The following is a 25,699-nucleotide window of genomic DNA, read 5'->3' as shown; positions in this document are numbered from 1 at the left end:
AGGGTTGAAAGTAAAAATAGCAGTGACAGTTGGTCCTGTTGGTCTGATATGTGCCTTGAATAGGACTGCCCTTCAGCGTGGCACTGCTGGACGCTGTCTTCACAAGTCTGTTAGCACTGTGCTGAGAGCTAGCGGGGCAGAGTCCCTGCCCAAGACGGGCCCTCCCGACTGGTTTTGCACCCAGCAGGCTTACGTGTAACAGCTAAGTTAATGTTACAGTGGAATCCTGTTTCAGGGGAATTATTCCGTATCAAGTCAGCTTGCTGACAGGTGCTGTCACCTTGTCATAGATGGTAAGGGAATCATTGTGCCGAGGATCGTAACACTGCCAGCAAAGAGCTTCTTAGCTGCTCACCTCACCTTCAGGCTTCCGCACCTTCAGTCTTTTTGCCGCATTGCCAGCACACTTAGATTTCTAAACCATGGACGACGAGCTGGACGACGTCATATCTTGTTCGGAAATCTGTGGTGATTCAGCACTGGTTACAGCAGCAAGTCCAAACTCTGTAGCGTGACTTTCACTGGCCACCCAGGTGGCTTCTCAAAAGGTGCCAGGTGATTTATATTTGCATACCTTTGTTCATTTCACTTCCTGCCCCAGGAATTCTGTCTTTTTCCTCCCTCCTTAACCTCCCACAGGTTGCGGCAAATTCTGGCTTGTCTTCCAAGGCTCAGCTAGGGGTCCCCTTGCCTGTGAATCCTTGTGATTTCCCTCGCTGGGTGCATCCAGAGCACTGTTGTTTCCCTTCTTAGAGCACCTTATGAAATTCACTTATCCCAGTTTTGCTACGGCCCATTTGGGGGCCAGATTTTTCACTTACACAGGAGCTAAACCTGCTCACAGCTTGTCTGGAGACACATGGCATCATTATACGTACTTTGTTCTAAGCAAGAGGCCAATATGGATTTCTGTTTATTAGCCTTAGCTTAGGTTTTATTTATTTTTATGCAAAACCAGTTTTTAAATATATTGCAAACGTTACTACAAGTTTATATAAACTTTCATAGCCTCCAAATAGCTGGTAAAATGGTGAGCGTTGATATTGGAGCTACTACTAATTTCCTGGTCATCTCAGGAATTTAAAAGAATTTTTTTATGAATCTTAATACCAAAGTTTCTAGTTATGTAGCATGCATTATTTTCCATGATTAGAAATGCTGTTTTTACATTAATTATCATGGGAATGCATGGCTGCCTGTGAAAGTTTGTGAGCGCATTTCTTGGAGCCACTCTCACTTAATTAGCAAGGAGTGAGCATTTGTCAGTTTGGACGTCTCTTAGATCTCTGCTGCGCTTTCCAGAGTCAGGGACGGTGTCCTGATCATCCCTGTATTGCTCTTTATCCTCAGTACCTGATACAGTTGATAGGTGGATGTCTATTTAGTGATAAAGTCTCATATTCCCTCCCTCCCCCCCTGCACCATTCCTCCCTCCCCGCCCCCCACCATCTCTTTAACTACTACTTCCATACTTATGGAGGCCTATGCAGTTTCAGAAATTCAAATCGATGAACACTGTCAGATGTGATTACAGTTAGAGTAGATATAGTTTAGAAGGAGGACTGGTTTTCTCACACCAAAATTATTACCCCAGGGTGAAAAAAAAGACAAACTTTTATATTATCCAGAAAAATGTTGTTCATTTGCATTGCTTCTGCTTTTTTTTTTTTTTTTACCCTTTTTGGCCCCCTTAATCTGTAAGCAAGGCCCCTTATGCACGCACGTTAGTTCATATAAAGAAGATTAACTACTGTGCCGCTATAAATAAGAGATGGGCAATAATTATTAACAATTCTGCTTTTATTTTTTGCTATTCATTTGCTTGTATTTAAATTACTAAGTTTAAATTTCTGTATCTTCTTTTTTCCAGCCATCAAAAATAAGGATTAATTTAGAAGATAATGTACAATATGTGTCCATGAGAAGTAAGTTGATTCAATTCCTGAATCGGTTTTAGGTTTTGTAGTTTGAACTTCATATGATTTAAGTGATTTATTTTAAATGTACACGAGTTGATGAGTAACTTAAAATGCATAATTTGTACACTGAAATGTAAAGCTTGGAATTTCAGCAAAAACTCCTGAGGTTGTGGGCTGTTAATGTGCACAAATGCCAGTTTATTCTCCATTGCTTTGGAAATGTCATTTTTAAAACAGAATGGTCTCTGTTGGGGTATTTTCCCAGAGTTCTGTGAGAGCAGTTGTCACCGCAAGCAGAGCTGAAGGCAGTTTGGCAGCAAACGTGTGGACAGTCTTTGGCCCTCCTGGTTTCCTTTGATTCCCTGTGCCCTTCCCATCTACTTCTGCCGTGGATCAGTGTTCAGAGTCAGTCAGGTAGTTCCCTGTCTTTCTGAAAATTGTTAACGACAAATGGCCCCACCCCCGTTTCTTCTTAGTTTGGTGCTAATCTCGGTGGGTAGGTGATGCATAGGTGCCCACGAGGAACCATAACCTCAGCCTTCATTTCTCCCCGGCCCTGCCACAGTCCCACCCGTATCTGGCCCCCAGGTTTGGCCAGTTTTACTCTGGAAGCGTTCCCTTCATCTGCCGCATACCACCAACTTACACTCATGTCTCAATTTATTGAGCTCGTACAGTGCCTGGCCTGTATTAAGGTCTTTGCATGGATTATCACAGCAGCCTTTCAAAATTCAGGTTTGGATGATTATTCCCATTTGATAGATGAGTAAACTGATGCCCAGAGATTAAGTGACTTGCTCAGTCAGGATTCAACCCCATGCTCAGACTTGAGCCCACAGTCTTACCCGCGGGTCAGGCTGCAGCTTCTTATGCAGGAAGCAGTGGTCTCGCCATCTAAGTCGGTCATCGGCTCCAGGCTCTTCCACCCCCTCACCTCTTCCGTTCTACTGCCCGTGTGATCTTTCTAATACAGAAATTAGGTGATGGTATCACTCAACCTAAAATTCTTCAGTGACGCTCTGTTACACATGGAGAAAACCCTGACTGCTCATTTATTTATTTCTATTAAATTCTATTAAGAAACAAGGCAGAGAACGGACAGACAGATGGACAAGGCCCTTGATGGCCATTTCCCGCTCCACTTTGCAGCCTCACCTCCCAGTACTCCGCACCTCCCCCCATCGCGAACGCTGTACAGCTGTGGATTCCCTGCAGACGCCGTGTTCTCACGCGGGGCTCTGCTGTTTCCTCTGCCTCACTCGCCCCCTCGCCCTCCACCTTCCTGTCCCTCTTTCTATGCTCTGTTCCCAGCACACGCCCGTGAGGAGGCCTCCCCTCTTTCCCACTCCAGTTAAGGTTTTATTTCATCTCATGTAACCTTGAATCCCTCTGGCACACTCATCTCAGGGTTTTGGGTAGAGTTCCTGCTAGACTGTGGAACATGGGACGCCTTTGTTTTGGAGACCATTTTAATCATGTTTATATCCCTTCAGCAACTGTCACGTTATAGGTGTTCAATTAATATCTGTTCTTTATAAAATGACTAGCATGATAGGAATGTACTTATCCTGAACTTATAAGACCATGTTTTGTTAGTAATTTAGTATCATTTCAGGTGACCCTTGAATAACAGGGTTTGAACTGTGCAGGTCCACTTAGATGAGGATATTTTTCAGAAGTAAAGGCTGCAGTACTAAATGGTCTGGTTGACTGAACCCGTAGATACGGAGGGCCACAATAAATTATACGCAGGTTAACTCCTGCGTTGTTCAAGGGTCAAATGTAAATGTTTTTAAAGTCAGAGTTTCTCATTTGTAATCTTCCAAGGTATGTTGTAGAATTGTGACTATCTTCTGCTTCCATTTTTTAAAAAAGTTTAATTCCTCTTTAATCCTGTTTAATCTTAAGTATAGGAGTAGTCTCCACATGGAAGACGTTTACATTATAAAATATGTACTTTTGTGTAACGACCAGGGGTCTCTAAACTGAATATGACATTGTAGAGGTTCTGGATAAGGGCATTTTTGATTGAAGATAGGATGACTGTTTCTTCTGAAGCATACTGTGGTGTGCCATGAAGTAGAAATAAAGAGTAATCATATACTCCACACCAGAAGGACAACTAAATTATTCATAAAAGTATTTCCTCTGCACACTAAGCCATAAGAACTTTTTTTCCTAGTATCAGATTGGGAAAGATGAAAAGAATGATAATATTCAGTTTTCCCCCTTCATTTACTTATGTTAAGTTAATACAGGGTAGTGAATATTTTAAAAAATAGTTATGTCACTTTTCCTCAAGGTATAATATCATAATCATCCTAATTAGAAGACTAATTTGAGCTCTTTCTGAACTTCATCAGACAGGGTAACACTGTGATGTGTATAGGAAGATTTTAAACATTTTTTATTTTAAAGCCAAGTCTCTAACTTTGCTTTATAGAGAATTTCTTAACTTGAAGACCAAATGAGAAACTTAATTTTAAAAATCATTTCTAATCCTATTCCAGATAGTGGTGTGGATACAAGTGCAGACTCACCATTTCGTGTCTGATATGGTGCCATGATGCCTTTTAAATTCACATACTCAGTGGAAACTGGTTGCATATTTCAAACACTCCTTTAAGTCTAAAGCCTTTGTTTACCTGCAATAGGCTAATAAATTTTTATCCAGTTTGAGAAATCGATTTCGTAAAAATTAGCTATGATTTGGTCAGTGTGTAGAATATCTGTAGGTGTCTCTGCTTACTGATCAAGAATAAATAAATGGTTTTTTTAATGAGTTGAGAAAGAAATGCTGTTTTAAATTTTATGAATTGTGTTTGTTTTGTTTCCCAGAAGCTCTGAAAGTGAAGAGACCTCGTTTTGATGTATCACTGGTTTATTTAACTCGAAAATTTATGGATCTTGTCAGATCTGCTCCTGGGGGCATTCTTGACTTAAACAAGGTTGCAACAAAACTAGGAGTACGAAAACGAAGAGTGTATGACATCACCAATGTTTTGGATGGAATTGATCTTGTTGAAAAAAAGTCTAAGAACCATATTCGATGGATGTGAGTTGTTTTCAAACTTTTCTTCTTTTTTTTTTTTTCCCCCTTCTTATTAAGTGACAATACTATGCTTAAAACAAACTAGTTACTAGCAATGTTTTTTTACTACTCGGTACCAATTAAAAGCCATAGACATAGAATATCATTCCAATATTATGGAAAAGTTAAATGGAGTCATGATTGGTTTTAAGAATTTCACTTTTCGAGATAAGGGGACATCTGATTTGTATAGGAATTTTAAAAAAAATATTTCTTCAGTTCTAATTGATTATTAACATCAGGGGGAAATCAGTTAAGGCTGTAAAACAGTGGTTCTTGCACTGTAGTGTAATAAACACTTAGATGCCTCCCTCCGCAGGGGTTGTAATTCAGTTCTGGGAGAAGACGGATACCTACCTTCTTAACAACTACCCCAAGTGATTATGGTGTATATCATACTTCGAAACACAATGCCCTGAATGTAAAAAAAAAAAATCAGGAGACTTAATATCTAAAAGTCAATAGCTAAAGACTTAACATATGATTAGGAGGGATCTCATGGAAAGAAGACTTTATGGTATAAATGTAGGGGTGTGTGTGTGTGTGTGTGTGTGTGTGTCCACGCATGCACATGTGCGGGGAACCCACACAGGAAGAAGGCTGTTATACTCACAATAGGCAAGTATTTTGGATCAGTAAGAAACAGTTCCAGGGCTTCCCTGGTGGCGCAGTGGTTGAGAATCTGCCTGCTAATGCAGGGGACACGGGTTCGAGCCCTGGTCTGGGAGGATCCCACATGCCGCGGAGCAACTGGGCCCGTGTGCCACAACTACTGAGCCTGCGCATCTGGAGCCTGTGCTCCACAACAAGAGAGGCCGCGATAGTGAGAGGCCCGCGCACCGTGATGAAGAGTGGCCCCCGCTTGCCGCAACTAGAGAAAGCCCTAGCACAGAAACGAAGACCCAACATAGCAATCAATCAATCAATCAATCAATCTTTAAAAAAAAAAAAAAAAAGAAACAGTTCCAGCATATAAGTACATAAAGACCTTTCAGGCAAATGAAAAATCTACCAACAAAGATCATTAAATGATTCTAAGTAATTAACTTAGCTATTAGAGGAAAGGGATTCATAAAGGACGTTATTTTGTCAATATTATGGAAATGCAAATTGGATTCTAATTTGAACATGTTTGCTAAATGACATTAACAGTTTAGGGGTTAATATCAGATTGTGTTCCGAACCACTAATTAGAATTAGATTTGAGAACTAGCAACTGAAAGAAAGGTAAAGTGGTAACAGCCTTTTTTTCACTTTTTATTTTCTATAAAAATTGAAGAAAAGAATGAATATTGGTTGTTGCTCAGGTCATGTCATATTGGAGTAAACAGTAATAAAGAAAATATATCTTTAAAAAATGATCATTATATTCAGATAGAACTGGATAGAATATGCACAGTGGGGAAAAAATAAAGACTTATAGAATTTTAGCAGGGGAACTATCATTTGGCCAATACATCTTGTTTTTCATATGTAAGAACTAAAGGATTAAAAGATCATAACTTGTCAAAAGTCATGTGAGAAGTAGAGCTGGGCTGAAACTGGGTGTTACTGACTCAGTTCACTGCTCATTAAACTTCATTACGCTTTCCCTACTACTACTAATTCCCACAGGGTTATGGTGTTGGTTTTGTTTTTAAAGTCTCTGTGTAAAGAAACAGAAATGGGGACAAAAACCAGGAGAAATAATGGTTGTCTAGAATAATGGGCGGGAAGGACTGGAGTTCAGTACCTGGTTTCTGTCATTGTGGGAAACACCTGGTGTAAACGTTTGGAGAAGTTCCAGTAACCTACCTTGTATTTTTTTGTAATCTCCTAGATGTTATTGATGGTGATCTTTTTCTTTTAAAGAGGATCTGATCTTAGCAATTTTGGAGCGGTGCCCCAACAGAAGAAGCTGCAGGAGGAACTTTCTGATTTATCGGCGATGGAAGATGCTCTGGATGCGTTAATTAAGGATTGTGCTCAGCAGTTGTTCAAGTTAACAGACGACAAAGAAAATGAAAGATATCCTTTAACTTTGTGCCTTTAAAAAAATTCTCCTTCCAAAGCAGATTACTTTAGATGGTAGGGTCAGCTTGGGGATTAATTCGTATATTTAAGATACAAAATAAGACCTTTAGAAGTGAGTGAATTGCCATAGAAATGGTACTTAAACTGCCATTCTGGTCCACAAAGCATAACACGCAGCTGAATGTCGTATTGCTCCTAAGTTCAGTGTCTCTGGGACCAGAGGGGGAGATTTGTCTTTGGTACTGATCTCCTCCCGGGTCTCCTAGACTTTTTTGCTGCCCTGTTCCCCACGCGGAATGGGTGAACACCTTTCTGAGGTGTCGCTGATTCTGAGCTGTTCCGTGCTTCAAGTTTACTTAGACTCTCCCCCAGTCAAAACTTCCGTTTCCACAATACAGTGATCAGAAGGAAGGTAAATGCTGTTACTACACTCAATCGAAAGATGTGTGGAGTAAGAAAAAAAAAAAAAAAAGAATGCTGGGGAAACCCAGTAAATCATGTAATGTAAAAATTTCAGGCAACACAATAAAAGAAGATGAGAAAAATTCAGGTAGCGAGATAGAAAATAATTTTGGATGAGGGAAATCCCATGAGTACATGATAGTCCTGAAAAACTGGTTCTCTAAGTTGTGTCTACTTCTTACCGATTCTTTCCACCTTACATTTTAGGAGATTCTCATCAAAACTCTGAATATTTTTTCCCAAAGGTTCTCATAGTAATATCTCGCAATGCATAGGGAAGGGCCGGGGGAGGTTTGGTAGCTTCATGGGTTGTATGTGTTTTAGAGGTCCAGACTTCATTAATATTTTTCTCCAGAAAGTGTCGTCATCACAATAGTGTAGTTTAAAGGGATTCTTCAAGTTACAAATATTGTAAAACACTTTATAAAATCTTAAGAATTGTTTATGAAATAATAAGAATTATATATGAAATAATTTTTTCCTGACTGCTTTCCTTAATTGTGAGTTTGTATCCCATAAAAACTAAAGATATTCTAAGATTACACTTGGATTCGTGTATTATAAGAGATAAATTATCTCCCCACTCTGCTTAGAGACCCTTGACTGATTTTCACACTAGCATATGTGACGTATCAAGATATTCATAGCATTCAAGCCTTCCATGAACAGATTGTAATTGCAGTTAAGGCTCCGGCAGAAACCAGATTGGATGTTCCAGCGCCCAGAGAAGTAGGTAGCCCTGCATTTTTAAGAAGGCTTAAAGGGAGGCAGGTCAGCTGCATAGGCTGCGCTTTATCGCGGTCCCAGCACCTCATCACCAGTGTGTGCGTGGTAGCTGCATACCTGATACAGCTTGAGGCACTTTACACATTCTGAGTTGTTTTGCATAACACAACAAACGCGGTAGTCATGATTATTATCCTTTAAAGATGAGGAATCTGAAGCACAGAAAGTTTAGTTAACTTCCTCACCATCGCATAGTAAGTGACAGAACCACAATTCAAACCCAGATAGTTTGGGTTCAGAGTTTGTTCTTAACTGTTGTACTCTCATGCCTCTTAGAGGAATCACCGAGGACTGCCTCAGTGTTAAGATCCGGTGTCAGCGAGGGCTCTAGGGAATTAACTCACTAACCAAATTCATAAAAGACTATGAATAAAAGAGAACACTAAATTATACATTTAAAATGAAAAGTAAAATTGCTTTGTAAATGAAAGGACTGTCAGCTGTCAGCTGCTTGCAGGAAAGTTTGTACTGAAAGATACGTGTCATCAGAAGGTTGCGTGGTAAGGGTGGAATCAGAACGAAGGGGCATGATCATTCTTAGGACAGATCACGTGCTGACAGCCTGATAGAACTGTCAGTGCTGAAGTCATCACTTCATTGCGACAGGGACTTACCTCCCTCCTCGTGAAGAAATTCTCACCACCCACCTTTCCTTTTGTCCCCAGAAGACCACTGTCCGTGTGAGACCCCAGTTGCCACTTGACAGTGTATTACAGATGGATTAAGGAACAGCTTTCGTGTATTCCAGTCACACTCAAATTGTGACTTCTTGGTGATGCTTCCTAGTTGTTTTATTTAGATTTAGATATATTCAGAGTCTCCTAAGTAACATTTATGTTTAATGTGAATCATTTCACATATTCACATTCACACATAATCACTAATCTTTCAATACATCCTTCCTTTGGGGCATGATAATCCATTCTGCAGTGGCTGACGGGTGTTTGGTTTTTTCCCTGTGCTGTGAGCTGCTTCAGGCTGTAATTGCCAAATCTTGCCGAGCCTTCGATCATGCCCAAGATGTCTCTTAGATCCCATTTAAAAGCTGAGGAACGTGGGCCCTCTTGGCAGCCATTCTCAGCAATAAGGAAAGACAGTGGGACCGATAACGCACAGGGTCCGATTCCAGGGAGATCTGGGGATCTCGTCCCGGTGGAGATGGACTGGCCTTTGAGTCACATCCAGCCTGCTGGGTTTTTGTAAATAATTGTTTCGGGACACAGCCACGTGCCCATTCGTTTAGATTGTGTCTCTGACGGCTTTCACTCTAGAATGGCAGTTGTGTGGTTGTGAGAAGGATGGCATGGCCCACAGAGTCCACAGTATCACCTCGCCCTGCACGAGGCGCGGGCGGCCCATGACTGAGTGGACCGCGAGGTCCCCAGCTGCCGCTTCTGGGCAGCTCAGTGGTTTCCGTTACTGCTCAGAAGTATCTGTCGAATTGCACAGCGTGTACCGTTCAAGCCAGACCTGGCCCGCCCGTCTAGGAGCTGAGCAGACGTTCTTCAGCGTACCTGCCTTGCCTGCCTGCTACCGGGAAGCTGTGGAAGGTGGCGCTTGAGGTTGGGAGCCCCTCTGCTGTGAGATCGCAGGGTGGCGTAGAGCAGGGGCATCTGGTACCAAGCCCAGGCCTGACCGCAGGAGAGGGAGAAAACAGCCTTGACTTTGCAGTTGAACCCACTCGCATCAAAACAACAAAGAATCATCTGTAACCGGAACTGTGCCTTACGAATGTAGCATAATTCTCAGTAGGAGTAACCCAATTTCCTGATATCTTTTGGGTTTTAATGTTTTAAATTACAAGAGGTATATTTTGTCTTGATCTCATCCTCTTTTTCAAGTGGATGGAAGAGTGGTCCTTTCCTTTAGCTCAGTTACCTCTTCAGTGGTCTGAAATCTTAACACAGCCTTATCATTTGAGTCTGCGGGGTGTTTTAGATTTCTTTGTCATCCAAATACTGATTTTTGAGTCTCAAGTACAGACTACTTGAAGGGGTCAAGTCTTTGAGAGTAGAGAAAGATGGGCTCCCGAGTTCTGAGGTCCCCTCCTGGCTCTGAGACCATTGCTGCACCATCAAGTAGCTGTGTTAACTGTGTGAATTGGCCAGTGGTTTCCTGTGACTCAAGCTAACTAATACATGCGTGATTTTCTCAAATATATGATAGAAAGGAAACTACCTGAATGAGACTTTTCACAAGTGTCCCTTGAAACGTTTACAGTTCTAGCAAGTGAAACAATGCAGTCAGCGAATTCTCTCACTCACCTTGATGTTTTCTGTGTCTCTTGCTAGGATTCTATCACAGTACATGTCAGGAGCACGAAAGGACCTATTGATGTGTATCTGTGTGAAGTGGAGCGGGAGCAGTCAAGTCACAAGGTGTCAGACGGTGTCGGGGCCTCTTCGTCTGAAAGCAGACATCCAGAGCGCCCTCCCGCTGAGAAAGGTAAGGGCACCAGTTCTGTGGTTAGGAAGACGTCAGATTTTAATGAGTTTTAAAATATATACAGTTTCATCGATGAACATTATGGCCTCACAGGTATGTTTTACCCTCCCTAGCTACAAAACACATGAGTTAAAAAACTGCAAGGTGACTCTTACCCGTAGTTTAGACTGTTTCTGTGTAGTTTTGACAGCCGTGAAAACGTAGAACTGTAGCTGGTCCTAGAGTGCGGTCTCTGTAGGGAGGGCTGTTTGCATCCTCTGACCCGGGCCTCTCAGGCACATGCTTGAGTTGTAGTTCATTCTTGTGAGACTCAAACCACTAGCCTCACGCCATTAACGTAAGAATATGGTTCTTGACTGAGGTCTCCCTATTGTTTTTTTAAGCACTTGAATTGTATGTGCTATTAGCTGTCCGCCTTTCATACCTTCACCTAGGAGGGTTTCTCTTGTGCTTGTTATTTTTTCAGAAGAAAATCCTCCACAGCAAAGTGAAGAACTGCTTGAAGTGAGCAATTGACGGCATCTGAGGATTCGTGCATTGAGTCTTTTGGGGACATCCTGTGTGGATGAATTATGCATTAGACGTGATTCTCAGAGCGATAAATCATCCCAGACATTTTCTCATTCTCAGTAGCAGCCGTAAGGCCAGGAGTACCTTCGAGTAGTTCACTACTTAGATTACTGGATAATTATGCTTTCTGCGTTTGAAAACAACTCTTTTTATAATTATTCACTGCTTTTTGTCAGTGACATAGACATCTTGCCTACTGAAATTACCAAATCACCCAGAGTATCACTGAAACAGACAGGCAGGCTGGACGGACAGTTCTTAGCGGACCCTGCCCTTTGCTGCATGGATCGTGTGTCATTATCACAAAAGAAATTGCCTTACACGGGTTCACGTCTGCAATGGATGGGTGTACGCACGCATCTGGACATGACGTCTTTGTATATATTTGTATAATGTTTAGATCACTTATGAAATAAGTCTGAAATAAGTCTGAGTGAAACTTTTCACCTTTGTACAGCCAAAATAATGTATATATGGAAAGTAACAGACATATTCTCTGATTTCTGTGGTATCTGTAACTTATTAGAATCCTCTGAGTGAGGGTTAGAGGAGAGTTTTTTCCAAACTTCTACATGTAGAAGTATCATAAATATGCTATACAGTTAAAGTCTGTAGATTTAATGAAGGTATTTCAGTACGGTTCCCAGCGCTAAAATTGGACTTCAGGCTCCCTACAGAGTCATTGTGTCTGAGCAGACTGGTGGCAGGCCCCAAGCCTTAGGGGCAAGTGTACAAATGCCATCAGGTCATGGCCTAATTCCTTGAAAGACATGAATTCAATCATGATGAGAATTGGAAACTATTTTAACCTTTTTTGCAATCAGGTTTTGTAATATGTTTCTGTATGCAGCCTTGCTCTTCAATCAAAGGGGTTTACTTATGATGAGTTAGTGGTACCCTGCCCTCTCTCCAGCTCTAGTCCCACGTTTCCAAGTACCTAGGTATTTCTACCTCATTGGGTAAGTCATTTACCACTCTGTGCCTCAGTTTACTCAGTAGTTTACCATTAGACTGTGAGCTCCTTGAGGGACTTTGTCTTAATCGTTGTTAAACCCAGCTGACTTGCACCACGCCTAGCACATAAAAAGTGCTCAGTAAATGTTTGAACAAATCAGTGAGTGAGTGAGTGAGTGAGTGAGTGAGTGAGTGAATGGTAAAATTAGACTAATAATACTTGGCTTATATAACATACAAGGTTCTTGTGTCATTCAAATTCATATTGTAAACTTCTCTTGCTTTCAAAGAAAGAATTGAAGCAACGTGAAATTAAGACCATGTATATAGAGCTAGCATAGGAATCAAAAATCAAAGTACTGAAAAATAATGCTGAGTATGTAGGACTGGCACACCTCTGGGCTCCAGCGGCTTTTGCCAGTCCCGTCCCGCTGCCAAGCACCAGCCTCTTCCCTCCTCACGGTCTGCGCCGGCTGCCTCTGTCGGCCCGGGACTGCTTGCCGTGCTCCTCCTCTTGGGCACGTGCGGTGAACCTGAGAGTCCAGGCAGAAGGTGTGTGTAGAGATCAGGTGCTCCGTGGAGAGGTCCAGGCTCCGCCTTGTAGATTTGGCAGCTGTCGGTCATATGTGACGGCTAAACATGAGCGTGGATGAAGTCACCTAATGAGAGGGTACAGCAGAAGAGGGAGAGGCCCAGTAACATTTATTTTAAGGGGAAATACAGAAGAAAAGGCTTTTCCTGAGAAGGAATAATGAGAGGAAGGGAAAATAAACAACTAAAGAAGGCAGTGCCCCCAAAACCAACAAAGAAAGCATGGCCGCAGGTGATAGCATCGTTTCTAATCAGCAGTTCCTTACTTGTGAGATGTGATAAATGTTCTACTTTGCAAATTGCTCTGAGAGTAAAATGAGATCATGTAAACGAAAGTCCTTTGTAACTGTAGGCGTGTTACATAAATGCATCTCTCTCCTGTCACTCCAGCTTCTGGTGTTGGTTTCTTCTTTTTACAGCTGCTAAGGTGCGCATCCCCAGAACTAGCGTCCAGGGTCCTTCCCCACTCTGCCCTGAACATCACTACCCATCTCTCCGTGCGTACAGGCGTACCTCATTTTATTGTGCTTCGCAGATGCTGTGATTTTTAAAAATGGAAGGTTTGTGGCCACCCTGTGTCCAGCAAGTCTGTAGGCGCTATTTTCCCGGTAGCGTTTGCTCATTTCATGTCTCTGTGTCGCATTTTGGTAATTCTTGTAATATTTCAAATGTTTTCGTTATTATTATGTTTGTTATAAATATAAAACTTGAACAGATGAGGAGTTGCTTCTTATTGATGAACCAAGAAAGTGGTGTCTTGAGTTGGAATCTAATCCCGGTGAAGATGCCGTGAGGATTGTTGAAATGACAGCAGAGGATTGAGAATACGACGGACGTAGCTGACGAAGCAGCAGCAGGGTTTCAGAGGCTTGATGCCAATTTTGAAAGACGTTCTGCTGTGGGTAAAATGCTAGCAAACAGCGTTGCAGGCTACAGAAGAATCATCCGTGAAAGGAGCAGTCTACTTCATTGTTGTCTGATTTTAGGAAATTGCCACAGCCTTTGTCTGCTAATCTAAAGCCGTGTCTCCAGTCAGCTTTATTAATAATGGTAGAGATACTTCGTTAATATCTGATGTCCGTCTCTCAGACCTCTGTGTCTATCAGTTAATTCTGAACGTGGAAGGGGAAGAGGGATGTTACTTACTGGGAAAAGAAGCCATAATAGACTTTGCACTGGGGCACCCATATTGGCAAGGATTAAATTCAGCTGCAAGTAGCAGAAAAACCCCAAAATAACAGCAGCTTAAAAAAGATACAGGTTCATCTGTCACATACAGGAAATCTGCAGATAGTCCAGAGTTGGTATGGCTCTCCAAGGGGTCAGGGACCAAGTTTCCTTCCAGGTAGTTCTTCCTTCAGGCTTGGCTTGCATTTCCGAGTTCACTTCAAAGTCCAGGAGAGCTGCTGGAGCCTTAGCCGTTGTGTCTACGTACTAGCCAGCAGGCAGGATGAAGAAAGAGAAGAAAGGTACACTTCTCCTTGAGGACACTTCCTGCAGTTCACTTCACTTTACATCCGTTGGCCACAATTTAGCCACTGAGCTTTAGAAATGTAATCTTGGGTAGGGGGACAGCCACGTGCCCAGCTAACACCTGGAGCTCTAGTGCTGCTGAAGAAGAGTAGATAACAAGGTGTTGTTAGACATTACTAGATCCTATTCTCCTCCCCTCTTGGCAGGAAGATGACCTCTAGTGAGACCACATGACTAGTTCTAGCCAGTTGGCTATGAAAGGAAGTGACATGTGAAAAGACTACATGCAGTTCTGCAGTAGCTCTTCGTGCCCCAATAACCAAGAAAGCCACAGGTTGTAGGTGATGCAGCTAGAAGATCCTGGAGCCTCCATCAGCCTGGATCCCCTAGAGACTGTGGAATTGCCCTGCCCATCTGCATGCAGTGTGAAATGTGTCAAATCATTGGGATTTGTTTGGAACTAACTTGTTAACTGCAACATAACCCAGCCTGTGCTAACTAGTATGTTTGGGGACAGCTAGCAATCTCTGCCCCAAGTCAGTGAGTGAAAGACTCAGAAACAGCCTCGCACCAAACCAGTGTCATACCTTAGGCACACTCCCAACTTGTCAGTTGCTTGTGATCAATAAAATCTGACTATTAATACATTTGTTGGCCACTAGCGTCATGGGAGTCTAACACAAATTTGTGTGATGGTTGCCATCTAGTGGAGGGTTCAGAGTTTCCAGATTTCTTCACTTAACATCCAATGAAGCAGATGCTGCTAGAGAATAGCATTGACTTTAAATTTCCAGATCCCGTTCTTGTTGATAAAGTGAATTCACACTAATTCTCACATATTAAAATCTAAACAGTGACTGGGGAGGAAAGAAGTCACAACTGTTAAGAGATCAGCCTTATATTCTAGCTGTGTCCATTTTCCTGTTCTTGCCATGATCTAGTCTGCAGAGATCTTGAGTGTCTTCACTCCCCTCAGAACATCACCTTGGCCCATGACATTGGATCTGTTGAGCAGGAGGTAGTAAATGCCTTAGATGTTTCAGTAAGACATACGTGTTCCAAAGACGGTACGACAAACACTCTTAATACCAAGTACTGTATCAGGCAGCGTCCAGTAAGAAAACCACGGTGGGTATCACATCAGAGGTGAGTTAATACAAGAAGGCTGAAGTAGCAAAAAAGAACCTTGAGGTAGCAGATACTAATAATTCAGGAAGCAGCAGCCACCCCTAGGATAAAGTAGCGTTCCCATAACCCGGGAGCCCGGAGGCGAGGTCCTCACATCTCTGGAGGAGATGCCACACCATTGCTCTGCTGGGGAAGGAGACACCCACCTAATGGTTAGTACTCAAACCTCTGGTTGGGGTGGGACACAGGCGTGCACACCACTAAGGGGGTTACAGCCACTAGTGCTGGCACTTCTGAGGGGACACCGTGGCCGGTGCTGGGGCTACCAAAGGGGTCTGGAAAGTGGAGCCACGCAGTCCTCTGTGGCTGCCGGGACACTGACAGGAGCTAGAAAAAGGAAGAAAGTCACTTCTGTCCTCTTCCTGCATTCCATTCTCCCACCACTGCCTGCTTATCAGCACCCAACTGGCCAGCAGGGGAGGATAGGCCACGGGTTTTGCAGGGCCCAGTCCCAGCGTGACAGAACGGAGCATAGAAGGGTGGGGTGGATCTGAGAGAAAGGAAACACCCAGCACGTCCTTCCTACCCATAACGGCCGCATGGTGTAGGCAGCCCAGCTCTGCCCTTCGCTAAGTATGACATTAGAGAAATCACCCTGTTTTCCCACCTGTAGGCTAATTGTAAAGTTCCATTGTACAGTTGACCCTTGAATAACACGGGTTCGAACTGCGCAAGTCCAGTTATATGTGGACTTTTTTTTCAAAAAATACTATAGGATCACACGATCCCAGCTTGGTGGAACCCGCAGACGCGGAACCCGCGGGTACAGAGGAACCGCGAATAGGAGGACGGACTGTAAAATTAAATGTGGATTTTCAGCTGCGCCAGGTGGGCGCCCCTAAGTCCCGCGTTGTTCAAGGGGTAACTGTAGTTCTATCGTCTCTGATTCTAAATTGATTCCTGGGTCCAAGGTGACCCTCCGTCTAAGTGGATGGCTGTGATATGGGTTGTTTCTTGGAGTTTTGCCTTCTGATGGTACGTGTTGTAACACAGTTTGAACTGCATAAATGCAAACCAACCTCATTGGGAGCTGTCATCTCCCTTCCTCCTTCATCTCCACTCTCCTTTACTGTGATGAGGACGAGGATTTGCTGCAGTAATTCAAGGCTCTTATTCCAAGGTTACCTTACATTCTCTTTGACCTTTTGCCAGTGCACGAGCTGTGGGGAAAGCAGGTACCTAGTTCTCTATGTATAGCCTGAAACTCTGGTGAGAGGAGGTAAAACCTTAGTCTTTTTAAAACCTGGGAGTGGTATCTACAAAGGTGGCCACTTCAACTGTTTACACTGCTCTGAAATGTGGGCCCAGGAACGCAGCCCACAGGTCTGTAAGCTGAGCATGTGCCAACACAGAACCTCTCCACTCATGAATGGAGTGGTTATGCGGCTGGGCTGGAAAGCACTGCCCAGCATTTCTGCAGCATTTCAGTCCTGAAGCATAGGTTGCCGTGTAAGCAGAAAGAAAAATAAACCATCCACCCTACATCAGATTGGTAACCGAGCTCCTTCGCACATTTCTTCTAGAATTTATTCTAGTTGCCCCAAAGGCAGCTGTTGTAATGGAAAAATAAAGAACATATGTGAAATTGATGGGGGAAAATTATTTTCAGGTTTAACCAGAGTCCTATGAGGCTTGTTCCCTTTGAGTGTCTTTCGTTTCCCATAATCGACTTATTTATAAAGAGAGAAATTCTACTTGAATTCCGAAGTGTACGTTTTACTAATCTTTTTGTTCTGCTTTATTCCTCCAGAGTCAATCAGCCTCTTTTTGATCACGGTTTCTTTCCGCTAACGTACGGATCTTCTGAAATCTGCCCCGATGGCATTCTTAATTTAACTGGGGTCGCATCAATGTTGGGAGTCGGGGAAAAAAAGAGCAGATAACGTCACCAGCGTGTTACGTGGTACTCACCTCGTTCAAGACAAATCTAAGAATCACAGTGGATGTGAGTTGGCTTCAAACTTTTCATTATTTTTAAGCTTTAGTTATAGAGGAATTATATTGCTGTTAAAAGCTGAATGTGGGATTTCCCTGGTGGTCCAGCGGTTAAGACTCCACGCTGCCAATGCAGGGGGCCTGGGTTTGATCCCTGGTCAGGAAACTAAGATCCCACATACCACAAACTAAGCCCGCACGCCACAACTACTGAGCCCGCATGCTCTAGATCCCTTGCACCACAACCGGAGAGCCCGTACGCCGAAACTAGAGAAGCCCGTGCACTGCAACAAAGAGCCCACATGCCACAACGAAGACCCAGCGCAGCCGAAACAAATAAATAAATAATAAATAAATTTTTGTAAAAAGCTGAGTATGACAGTAATGGGAAATTATAAGGCATATCAAGAAATAACTTGATGTTCAATAAGGATTAACTGCAAGCAAAGGTCTATAAAAGAGTGAACGTAACAGAGTCCTTTCTGAGACAAGCTCTGTTACAGGCATTCGAAAGATGAAAACAAACACAGGGGACTTTCCTGGCAGTCCAGTGGTTAAGACTCCGAGCTTCCACTGCAGGGTGTGTGGGTTCGATCTCTGGTTGGGGAATTAAGATCCCGCATGCTGCACAGTGCAGCCAAAAAATTATTTTTAATTAAAAAAAAAAAAAAAAGAGAGACTCGAAACATGACGTGATCCTTGCCTTTACCCACAGCACTAGGAGAGACCAGCAAACAAGTAACTACCACCCAGGAAACAGAGGAAGGGATGAGAATTAAATGGCTGAGAATGGAGTGGCTGATGCATTTAAACTGGGACTTGAAGCATAGCTAGAGGTCCCCAGGCAGAGCAAGGGAAGAACATTCCAGATGAAGAAACAATATGTGCAAAGGCAGAGAGAGGTCAAAGGGCAGCGAGGATGACTTTTTAAATGTCCGGCACACACACAGATGTTTCCCAAACAATACTTTCCTCACTCCCTTGCGATACACTCTTCCATGGATTCCTTTTCACTTTTTAAAGACTTCATCAGTCTCAAGCCACAGTTTGAAAAACATTGTGATCGAGCTTTCAGGGCTCTCCAGTTCCTGTAGGATAAAGGGTTGCCGCTCTTTACCAGTCAGTGGTAAGGTCAGATTTGTATTTTAGAAAGACGACTGCACAGTAATCCTGGGGAAAACCACCTAGAGTCAGGAAGATTGGAATGTGTTCCTTCATTCCTTCATTCATTCCACAAATGTACGTTGTACATTGTGTCAGTGCTGGATACGCAAAGACAAACAGGCAAGGTCCCCACCTTCAAAAAGGGGGACGAAGAGGGCTTGAATCCTGGATCTTCCACTTAATAGCATAAGCCTATATGTCCTTTACTTAACCTCTCTGAGCTCAGGGTGATTACCCATTAAAGCGGTCAGTCTGAGAGAGGGAAACGTGGTATCCAGCTTAAAATAAGTGTTCAGTAAATATCAGGTTTCTCCCTCTTGTTGTGGAGGGGGCTTGAGGAGAGAAGTGACTACTGGCAAGGAGAAAAGATGTTTTTAAAATTTATTTTATTGAAGTGTCGTTGATTTACAACGTTGTGTTAATTTCTGCTGTACAGCAAAGTGATTCGGTTATACATGTATATACATTCTTTTTCATATTCTTTTCCATTAGGCTTATCATAGGATATTGAATATAGTTCCCTGTGCTATATAGTAGGACCTTGTTGTTTATCCATTCTATATATAATAATTTGCAACTGCTCATTCCAAACTCCTAATCCATCCCTGCCCCAACCCCTGCCCCCTTGGCAACCACAAGTCTGTTCTCTATGTCTGTGAGTCTGTTTCTGTTTCATAGATAAGTTCATCTATGTCATATTTTAGGTTCCACATATGTGATATCATGTGGTATTTGTCTTTCTCTGTCTGACTTACTTAATATGATAATCTCTAGGTCCATCCATGTTGCTGCAAATGGTATTATTTCATTCTTTTTTATGACTGAGTAGTACTACATTGTATATACGTACCACACCTTCTTTATCCATTCATCTGTTGATGGACATTTAGGTTGAAACAAGATTGTTTTTATTTTCTGCTTCAGCCATTTTAGAAAATGTATAGGTTATATTGAAGTTATGGACTAGGGTGTTTTGCTTTTAACAACTTTGATTAAATTTCCAAACGTGGCTTGGAATTGCATTGGAACACAGATGTTTGTTTAGTTTGGGTTCCTGGTTTGGTCCTAGTATCCGATGGGAACTGGACTGGGGAGAAGAAAAGGAGATGTATCTATTATGTATCCAAAAAGGCAATCAAATGCTTAGTGTTGTTACATGAGGATTAAATGAGTTAATGTTTCTAAGTACTTACTTTTGAAGTATTTTTAATGTACAGGGCCGGCACACAGTAAATACTATATAAGTATTTGATACATTTAAAAAATCTAATAGAAATGAGGCTGATCCGAATTCTGCTTTGAGGCTGTAACTAAACAGATATTTATACTTTGAATTTTCATCCATCCATCAGAGGGGCTTCTGACATGGTAGGGGGCACATTTCTGCTTTTAACGGAGGCTTGTCTGACCCGTGTGCTAGCAGAGTGATGGATCAAGGAATCCAGAGCATTCCAGCCTTCCACGATCAGATCGTTGTTGCAACGAAAGGTCCAGCTGCAGCCAAATGGGTTCCAACTCCCAGAGAAATAGATGGGGAGTCACAGATTTTATCTTCCATTAAGAAAGTGAGAAATTATAGCACTTGTGCTGTCAATTTCCTAAGGTCGCCACAGTGCTGTTGTCTTCAGGACTAAGTGTCCAGATCCTAGCTGTCCTTACCTGTGTATCAGCTCTGGGAAGCCCAAGAGCTGCAGAGTTTGGAGGCAGTTGCGGTTAATTAATACAGTCGGCTGTGACTGCTCTGTCCCCGAGGGCACGTCTTTATGCGCTGAGCCTCCCGTGGCTGTCCTCGCAGTCCTGCCATGGAGAGGGAGCAGCTCCACAGTGTGGAGGCTTCTGATCACGCCCAGGGCTTCCTCAGTCCCGTTCGAAGTGTGTGCACGCGGCCCTCCTGGCCAGCCATTCTCCGGAGCAGGGAAAGCCACGGAGGGGGTGGCACTGGTTCAGTTGTCTTGGTCCACAAGGTCTGGGAGGACCTGGCTGGATGCAAAGTCATCAGTGGACTGTCTTCAGAAATCTTCACGGAAAAACGTGCTCCTTTGGGGAAGGAGAACCATTCAGAGTAGACCTAGACCTGTTGTCAAGAAGGTGAGCTGATCGCGGATGTTCTTAGGTCTAAATGGGGAGCCCATGAGTGGAAGGACGAGTAAGGACCTGAGAATGTCATTCTTCATCTCACTGCCAGTGACTCATGAGAGATGGTGGAGGTACGGAGCTGGCAGGGTCGTGGGGTCCTGGGTGAAGTCGGGTCTGCCAGCCCGGACGTAAAGCAACAGGGCCGGGGGGCATGGTGGGGTAGGGTTTCATATCCAAGGGCCACAGGGCTGCTTGGGGCTTATAACACTGTCCTCTTGATAATGATGCAAAGCCAGCCTTTCCACAAAGCTGTTTCCATGCCTGGGATGGAGAATAAGACAGAAAACACGGGACAGAGTGGTCAAATTTCATGAAGAAAATGATGAAAGGAAACTTCCCATTAAGAAGAGATGGTGCAGGACTTCCCTGGTAGCACAGTGGGTAAGAATCTGCCTGCCAATGCAGGGGACACAGGTTTGAGCCCTGGTCCGGGAAGATCCCACATGCCGTGGAGCAGCTGAGCCCGTGCACCACTACTACTGAGCCTGTGCTCCAGAGCCCGCAAGTACAACTACTGAGCCCACGCGCCACAACTACTGAGCCCACGTGCCACAACTACTGAGCCCACGAGCCACAACTACTGAGCCCACGTGCCACAACTACTGAGCCCACGAGCCACAACTACTGAGCCCACGTGCCTAGAGCCTGTGCTCCACAACAAGAGAAGCCACCACAATGAGAAGCCTGCGCACCACAACGAAGAGTAGCCCCCGCTCGCCGCAACTACAGGAAGCCCACACGCAGCAGCAAAGACCCAAAGCAGCCAAAAGTAAATAAATAAAAATAAATAAATCTATAAAAAAAAAAAAGAAGAAGAGATGGTGCAACTTTGGGCTCTGGGTAATTCTCAAGAGGAAAACATCCCTTTCTCAGTAATGTAAGGAGAAGACATACTTCATGTTTTTAAAATAATTATTTACAAGGAAATGAACATCTGACACCAGAACACATGAATACTCATCCTAGTGATCACGTTCAGGCCATGTTAAGCTAATAATAACTTACGAATACATGGGAGTTAAAGCAGTATGAATTATACTGATTTGATCTCTTCCTTTTATATCAGGAAAGGAATCTGTTCTTGGTTGGTCTAATGTGTCCATAAATCACATTAAGATGAAAACAGTCGTCATTTTGGTTCTTTGGTCTCAGCAGACCTCTTGTTTCTCAAAAAGTTATGAATTTCAGTGATAGAGACAGAATTTCCCGATTCATACAGGACAAACAACTGTATGCAGTAGGAGCTGACTTTTATCTTGGTTTGAACCTCACTCTTTAAAACTTCACCATCCAGGGGCTTCCCTGGTGGCGCAGTGGTTAAGAATCCTCCTGCCAATGCAGGGGACACGGGTTCCAGCCCTGGACTGGGAAGATCCCACATACCGCGGAGCAACTAAGCCCGTGCGCCACAACTACTGAGCCCACGAGCCACAACTACTGAAGCCCGCGCACCTAGAGCCCGTGCTCCGCAACAAGAGAAGCCACCGCAATGGGAAGCCCACGCACCACAACAGAGTAGCCCCCGCTCGCTGCAACTAGAGAAAGCCCGCGCGCAGCAACGAGGACCCAACACAGCCAAAAAAAAAAAGCAAAAAAACCTTCACCATCCAAACAGTAGCCACTGGCCACATGGGGCTATTTAAATCTAAATTGTAATTAGTTTAAAATCAAATAAAATGGAATCAATTCTTGAGTCACACCAGCCACATCTCAAGGGCTCAATGGTCACGTGTGGCTGGTATCTTGCACATTAGGCAGCACAGAGATCATTTCTGTCACACAGAAAGTTCTAGTGAACAACGCTGCTATCAACTTTTATTATAGCACCCCCCCAAAAAAGGTTAATAGACTGTAACTAAGCTTAACCAATTATATTTCTTTATTTAAATTGTTTAATCAAGAAATATTTTAGGGGGCTTGCCTAGTGGCTCAGTGGTTAAGAATCCACCTGCCAGTGCAGGGGACACGGGTTCAAGCCCTGGACTGGGAAGATCCCACACGCTATGGAGCAACTGAGCCTGTGCGCCACAACTACTGAGGCCCTCGTGCCTAGAGCCCGTGCTCCACGACGAGAGAAGCCACCGCAATGAGAAGCCCGCGCACCGCGATGAAGACCCAATACAGCCAGAAATAAAAACAAATAAAAAAAAAAAGAAATGTTTTATTGTCAAAGATTAATTATAGTCGTTCTAATAAGAATAAAGCTATTAAAGCAGTTAAGCTGATTTATCTCTTGGCATAGTTATCAATAAAGCGTTTTAGCATGAATTTTATAGTATCAACAAATATGGAATGCATATAAATGAAATATAAACTCAACACCTAGCTTGCTTGAAGCGTGATTGATTAGCAGCTGTGAGGCCTCAGGGTTTTGAGTATTCACAGCCAGGTAGATCCAGCCCAGCACATGTGTCATGACCATTTCACTAAACTCACATCGTTTTTTAAATCTCTACTCATTTTTCTTCAAAAAAGAGGGAAAAAGAAATTATAGGATCCCTATGTATTATCAGCTGGAAAGAATGTAAATTAAAACTTTGAGAAACAGAACTTTGCCTATCCCTGTAAGTAGAACAAACCTGGTTAATACTTTCTCTTATCGATAATGGTATCTTTTATCTTTCCCAGAATGTGTCGTAGTCCGTAAAAAAGCACCAAGGAGCCAATTAACGTTTGTGTGAGAAGAAACAGGACAAGTGCCACAGTTGAAGACCTTGGGGCCTCCCTCTGAAATAAAAACATTCCTCTGACACTTTAACCAGAGTAAATATAAAGGGATTCAACATGATTATTAAAAAAATACATTTTACATGGATGTTATTGCGTTATTCTAAGAGCAGTGTATGCTTGCAGCAAAAAAATTTGGAAAATGCAGACATGTAAGGATCATCCACATTTCTTCCTAGTTTTATTTCTATCCATCTATCTTTACACATATAGTTGAAACGGCCAAAATAAAATTTTCTATCAGAATAATGAACTTTCAAATTCAAGGTTCGAAATGGAAAAAATTTTTATCACTTTAATTATACTCTTACAAGAAAATGTTTTTAAATCTTCATTAAGAAATATTTTTTGAACAAGGCCATAAATATCTTAATTGACATCAATATCTCATTCTTCCAATGTAAGTGGTTGCAGATATCAGACAGTCACCATTATGTGGGACAATCTAACCTAAGATGATATAAAATTCCATGTATTAAACTTTAGCCCTAGGGAAAAAATGAGAAGCCATTGTGGGGTAAGTATGAGAATTTGGGATCAGTAACTGATGGGAAAGAGGTACAAGGAATGTTGGAAATTTTTTGTGGTGACAGAAATGTCCTCTATGTTGTATTAGTGGTGACGGTATATACAGTTGCTAAATTTAGCAACTGTATACAACTGCTAAAACTCATTGAACTGCACATTTAAGATCTGTGCATTTTGTTGTTATTAATAACTTGATTTTTAAAAATTCTTAGCCTTTCAACAATTTATGATTTACTCCAAAGAAAATTAAATACTTGGGATATACACTGAAAATATGTACAGGATCTGTATGCAGAAAATTACAAAATGCTGATGAAAAAAATCAAAGAAGACCTAAATAAATAAAGCTTCAAATACTCTTCCTAAATGGCAGGATTTGCACCTGGATTCTACCCAAGCCCAAGCAGGGGATAAAGGCAAATGAGTCGGCCACAGACCACATGGGAGGAGAGAACCCAATCCCGGGAGACAGGCCCATGCTGACATTCACGGAGTTTGGAATCCATGCATTGAACTGCTTTCCCCTTTTGTAAGATAGTTTTACATTTGTCTATTTCTTAAACAACCTCTGGTTGACTTAGGTAGTAATGTTAGGAGAGTTAAAAATGTATTTGTACTGGTCAGAATGGCCATCATCAAAAAATCTACAAACAATAAATGCTGGAGAGGGTGTGGAGAAAAGGGAACCCTCCTACACTGTTGGTGGGAATGTAAATTGATATATGGATATCATGGACACCATGGATATATGTCTATGTATAACTGATTCGCTTTGCTGTACAGCAGAAACTAACACAACATTGTAAATCAACTATACGCCAATAAAAATTAATTTAAAAACGTATTCGGGGTGGAAAAAATCAGACTTAGAAGAAAGATGGAAATGTTGCATAGTTAAAAGCCTTTAAAAATTTGTTTCCACTTAACATATGGCATCTTAGTCAATCATATAATCTGGTGAACAAGAGACAAGACTGTGACACTGACTTGTTATTTATAACAAGGCAATATATTGCTTAGGACTCGTCAGCTTTCGAAGTAGCTGAGCATCATGTCCAGTACTCCGCAAAATTCTTTCAGCTCCTCTAAAGACAGCTTCAGTAGAAACGTCATCACAAGCCTACTCAGTTGTCTATAGACAGGCTCTCATTTCATTTTTCACTTTGAGAATATATTTACAATCCTTGCAAAGCATCATTCTTCTCTGTCTCACTGCAGTATTTAATTTGGTGCAGAAGGAAAATTGGGTTGCAGGTAAAAGTTGAATCTTGTTTGGGCAGTGAATTGTAGCAATTTCAGCTACATCTAGATCTGTTGTGCTTTTATGAATCATTTTACATTTCATGACTGTTTTAATTATTATCTAGGCATAATAATGACTACTTTTATTGAGCCCTTGTCACATGCCAGTCACTGGCGTAAGAGATATAAATAGTTGAATCGTCACATTATCTTGTCAGATAGGTATCATTACCCTCATTTTAGAAATGAGAGAGCTGGGGCTTGAGAGGGTAAGTTGCCCAGGGCTGCACTGGGCAGGGCTTCTCCCTGCCTAGGGCTACACTGCTAGTTAATCTGAGAACCAGGAGTTGGACCCGAGACAGCAGGATTCACAGTCCCAGACTCCCTTCAGAGACAGAGGTGACCCCCTTGCTAGGCTATGTGTTTCGAGGCTCTAACATTCTTTTCGTTCATGCTGTAGCGGTGAGAAAATGTC

At 42.6% G+C, this 25,699-nt stretch overlaps 1 protein-coding gene across 8 annotated transcripts in view; it reads left to right on the top strand.

The window, feature by feature from the left end:
• E2F6 (E2F transcription factor 6) overlaps positions 1-24,770 on the top strand; it is a 31,676-nt gene extending 6,906 nt beyond the window's left edge. The window contains exons 2-9 of one of the 8 annotated variants that reach the window (XR_011076475.1): positions 1,871-1,925; positions 4,758-4,974; positions 6,862-7,018; positions 8,101-8,214; positions 10,563-10,716; positions 17,243-17,437; positions 23,356-23,490; positions 24,356-24,770. Coding sequence is in view for 6 of the 8 variants with exons in the window: in XM_068563970.1 (XP_068420071.1) it covers positions 1,871-1,925; positions 4,758-4,974; positions 6,862-7,018; positions 8,101-8,214; positions 10,563-10,716; positions 13,251-13,375 (822 nt within the window). In the remaining 2 variants the exon portion in view is untranslated. The other 7 variants (XR_011076474.1, XM_068563975.1, XM_068563974.1 and 4 more) reach the window with 7 other exon arrangements.
• The last annotated feature ends 929 nt before the right edge of the window (positions 24,771-25,699 follow it).

The sequence above is a fragment of the Eschrichtius robustus genome, chromosome 15, assembly GCF_028021215.1.
Source record: "Eschrichtius robustus isolate mEscRob2 chromosome 15, mEscRob2.pri, whole genome shotgun sequence".
Classification (NCBI taxonomy): Eukaryota; Metazoa; Chordata; class Mammalia; order Artiodactyla; family Eschrichtiidae; genus Eschrichtius; species Eschrichtius robustus.
Note: the sequence above shows the minus strand (reverse complement) of the source record. Positions and strands in the feature narration are given on the sequence as shown.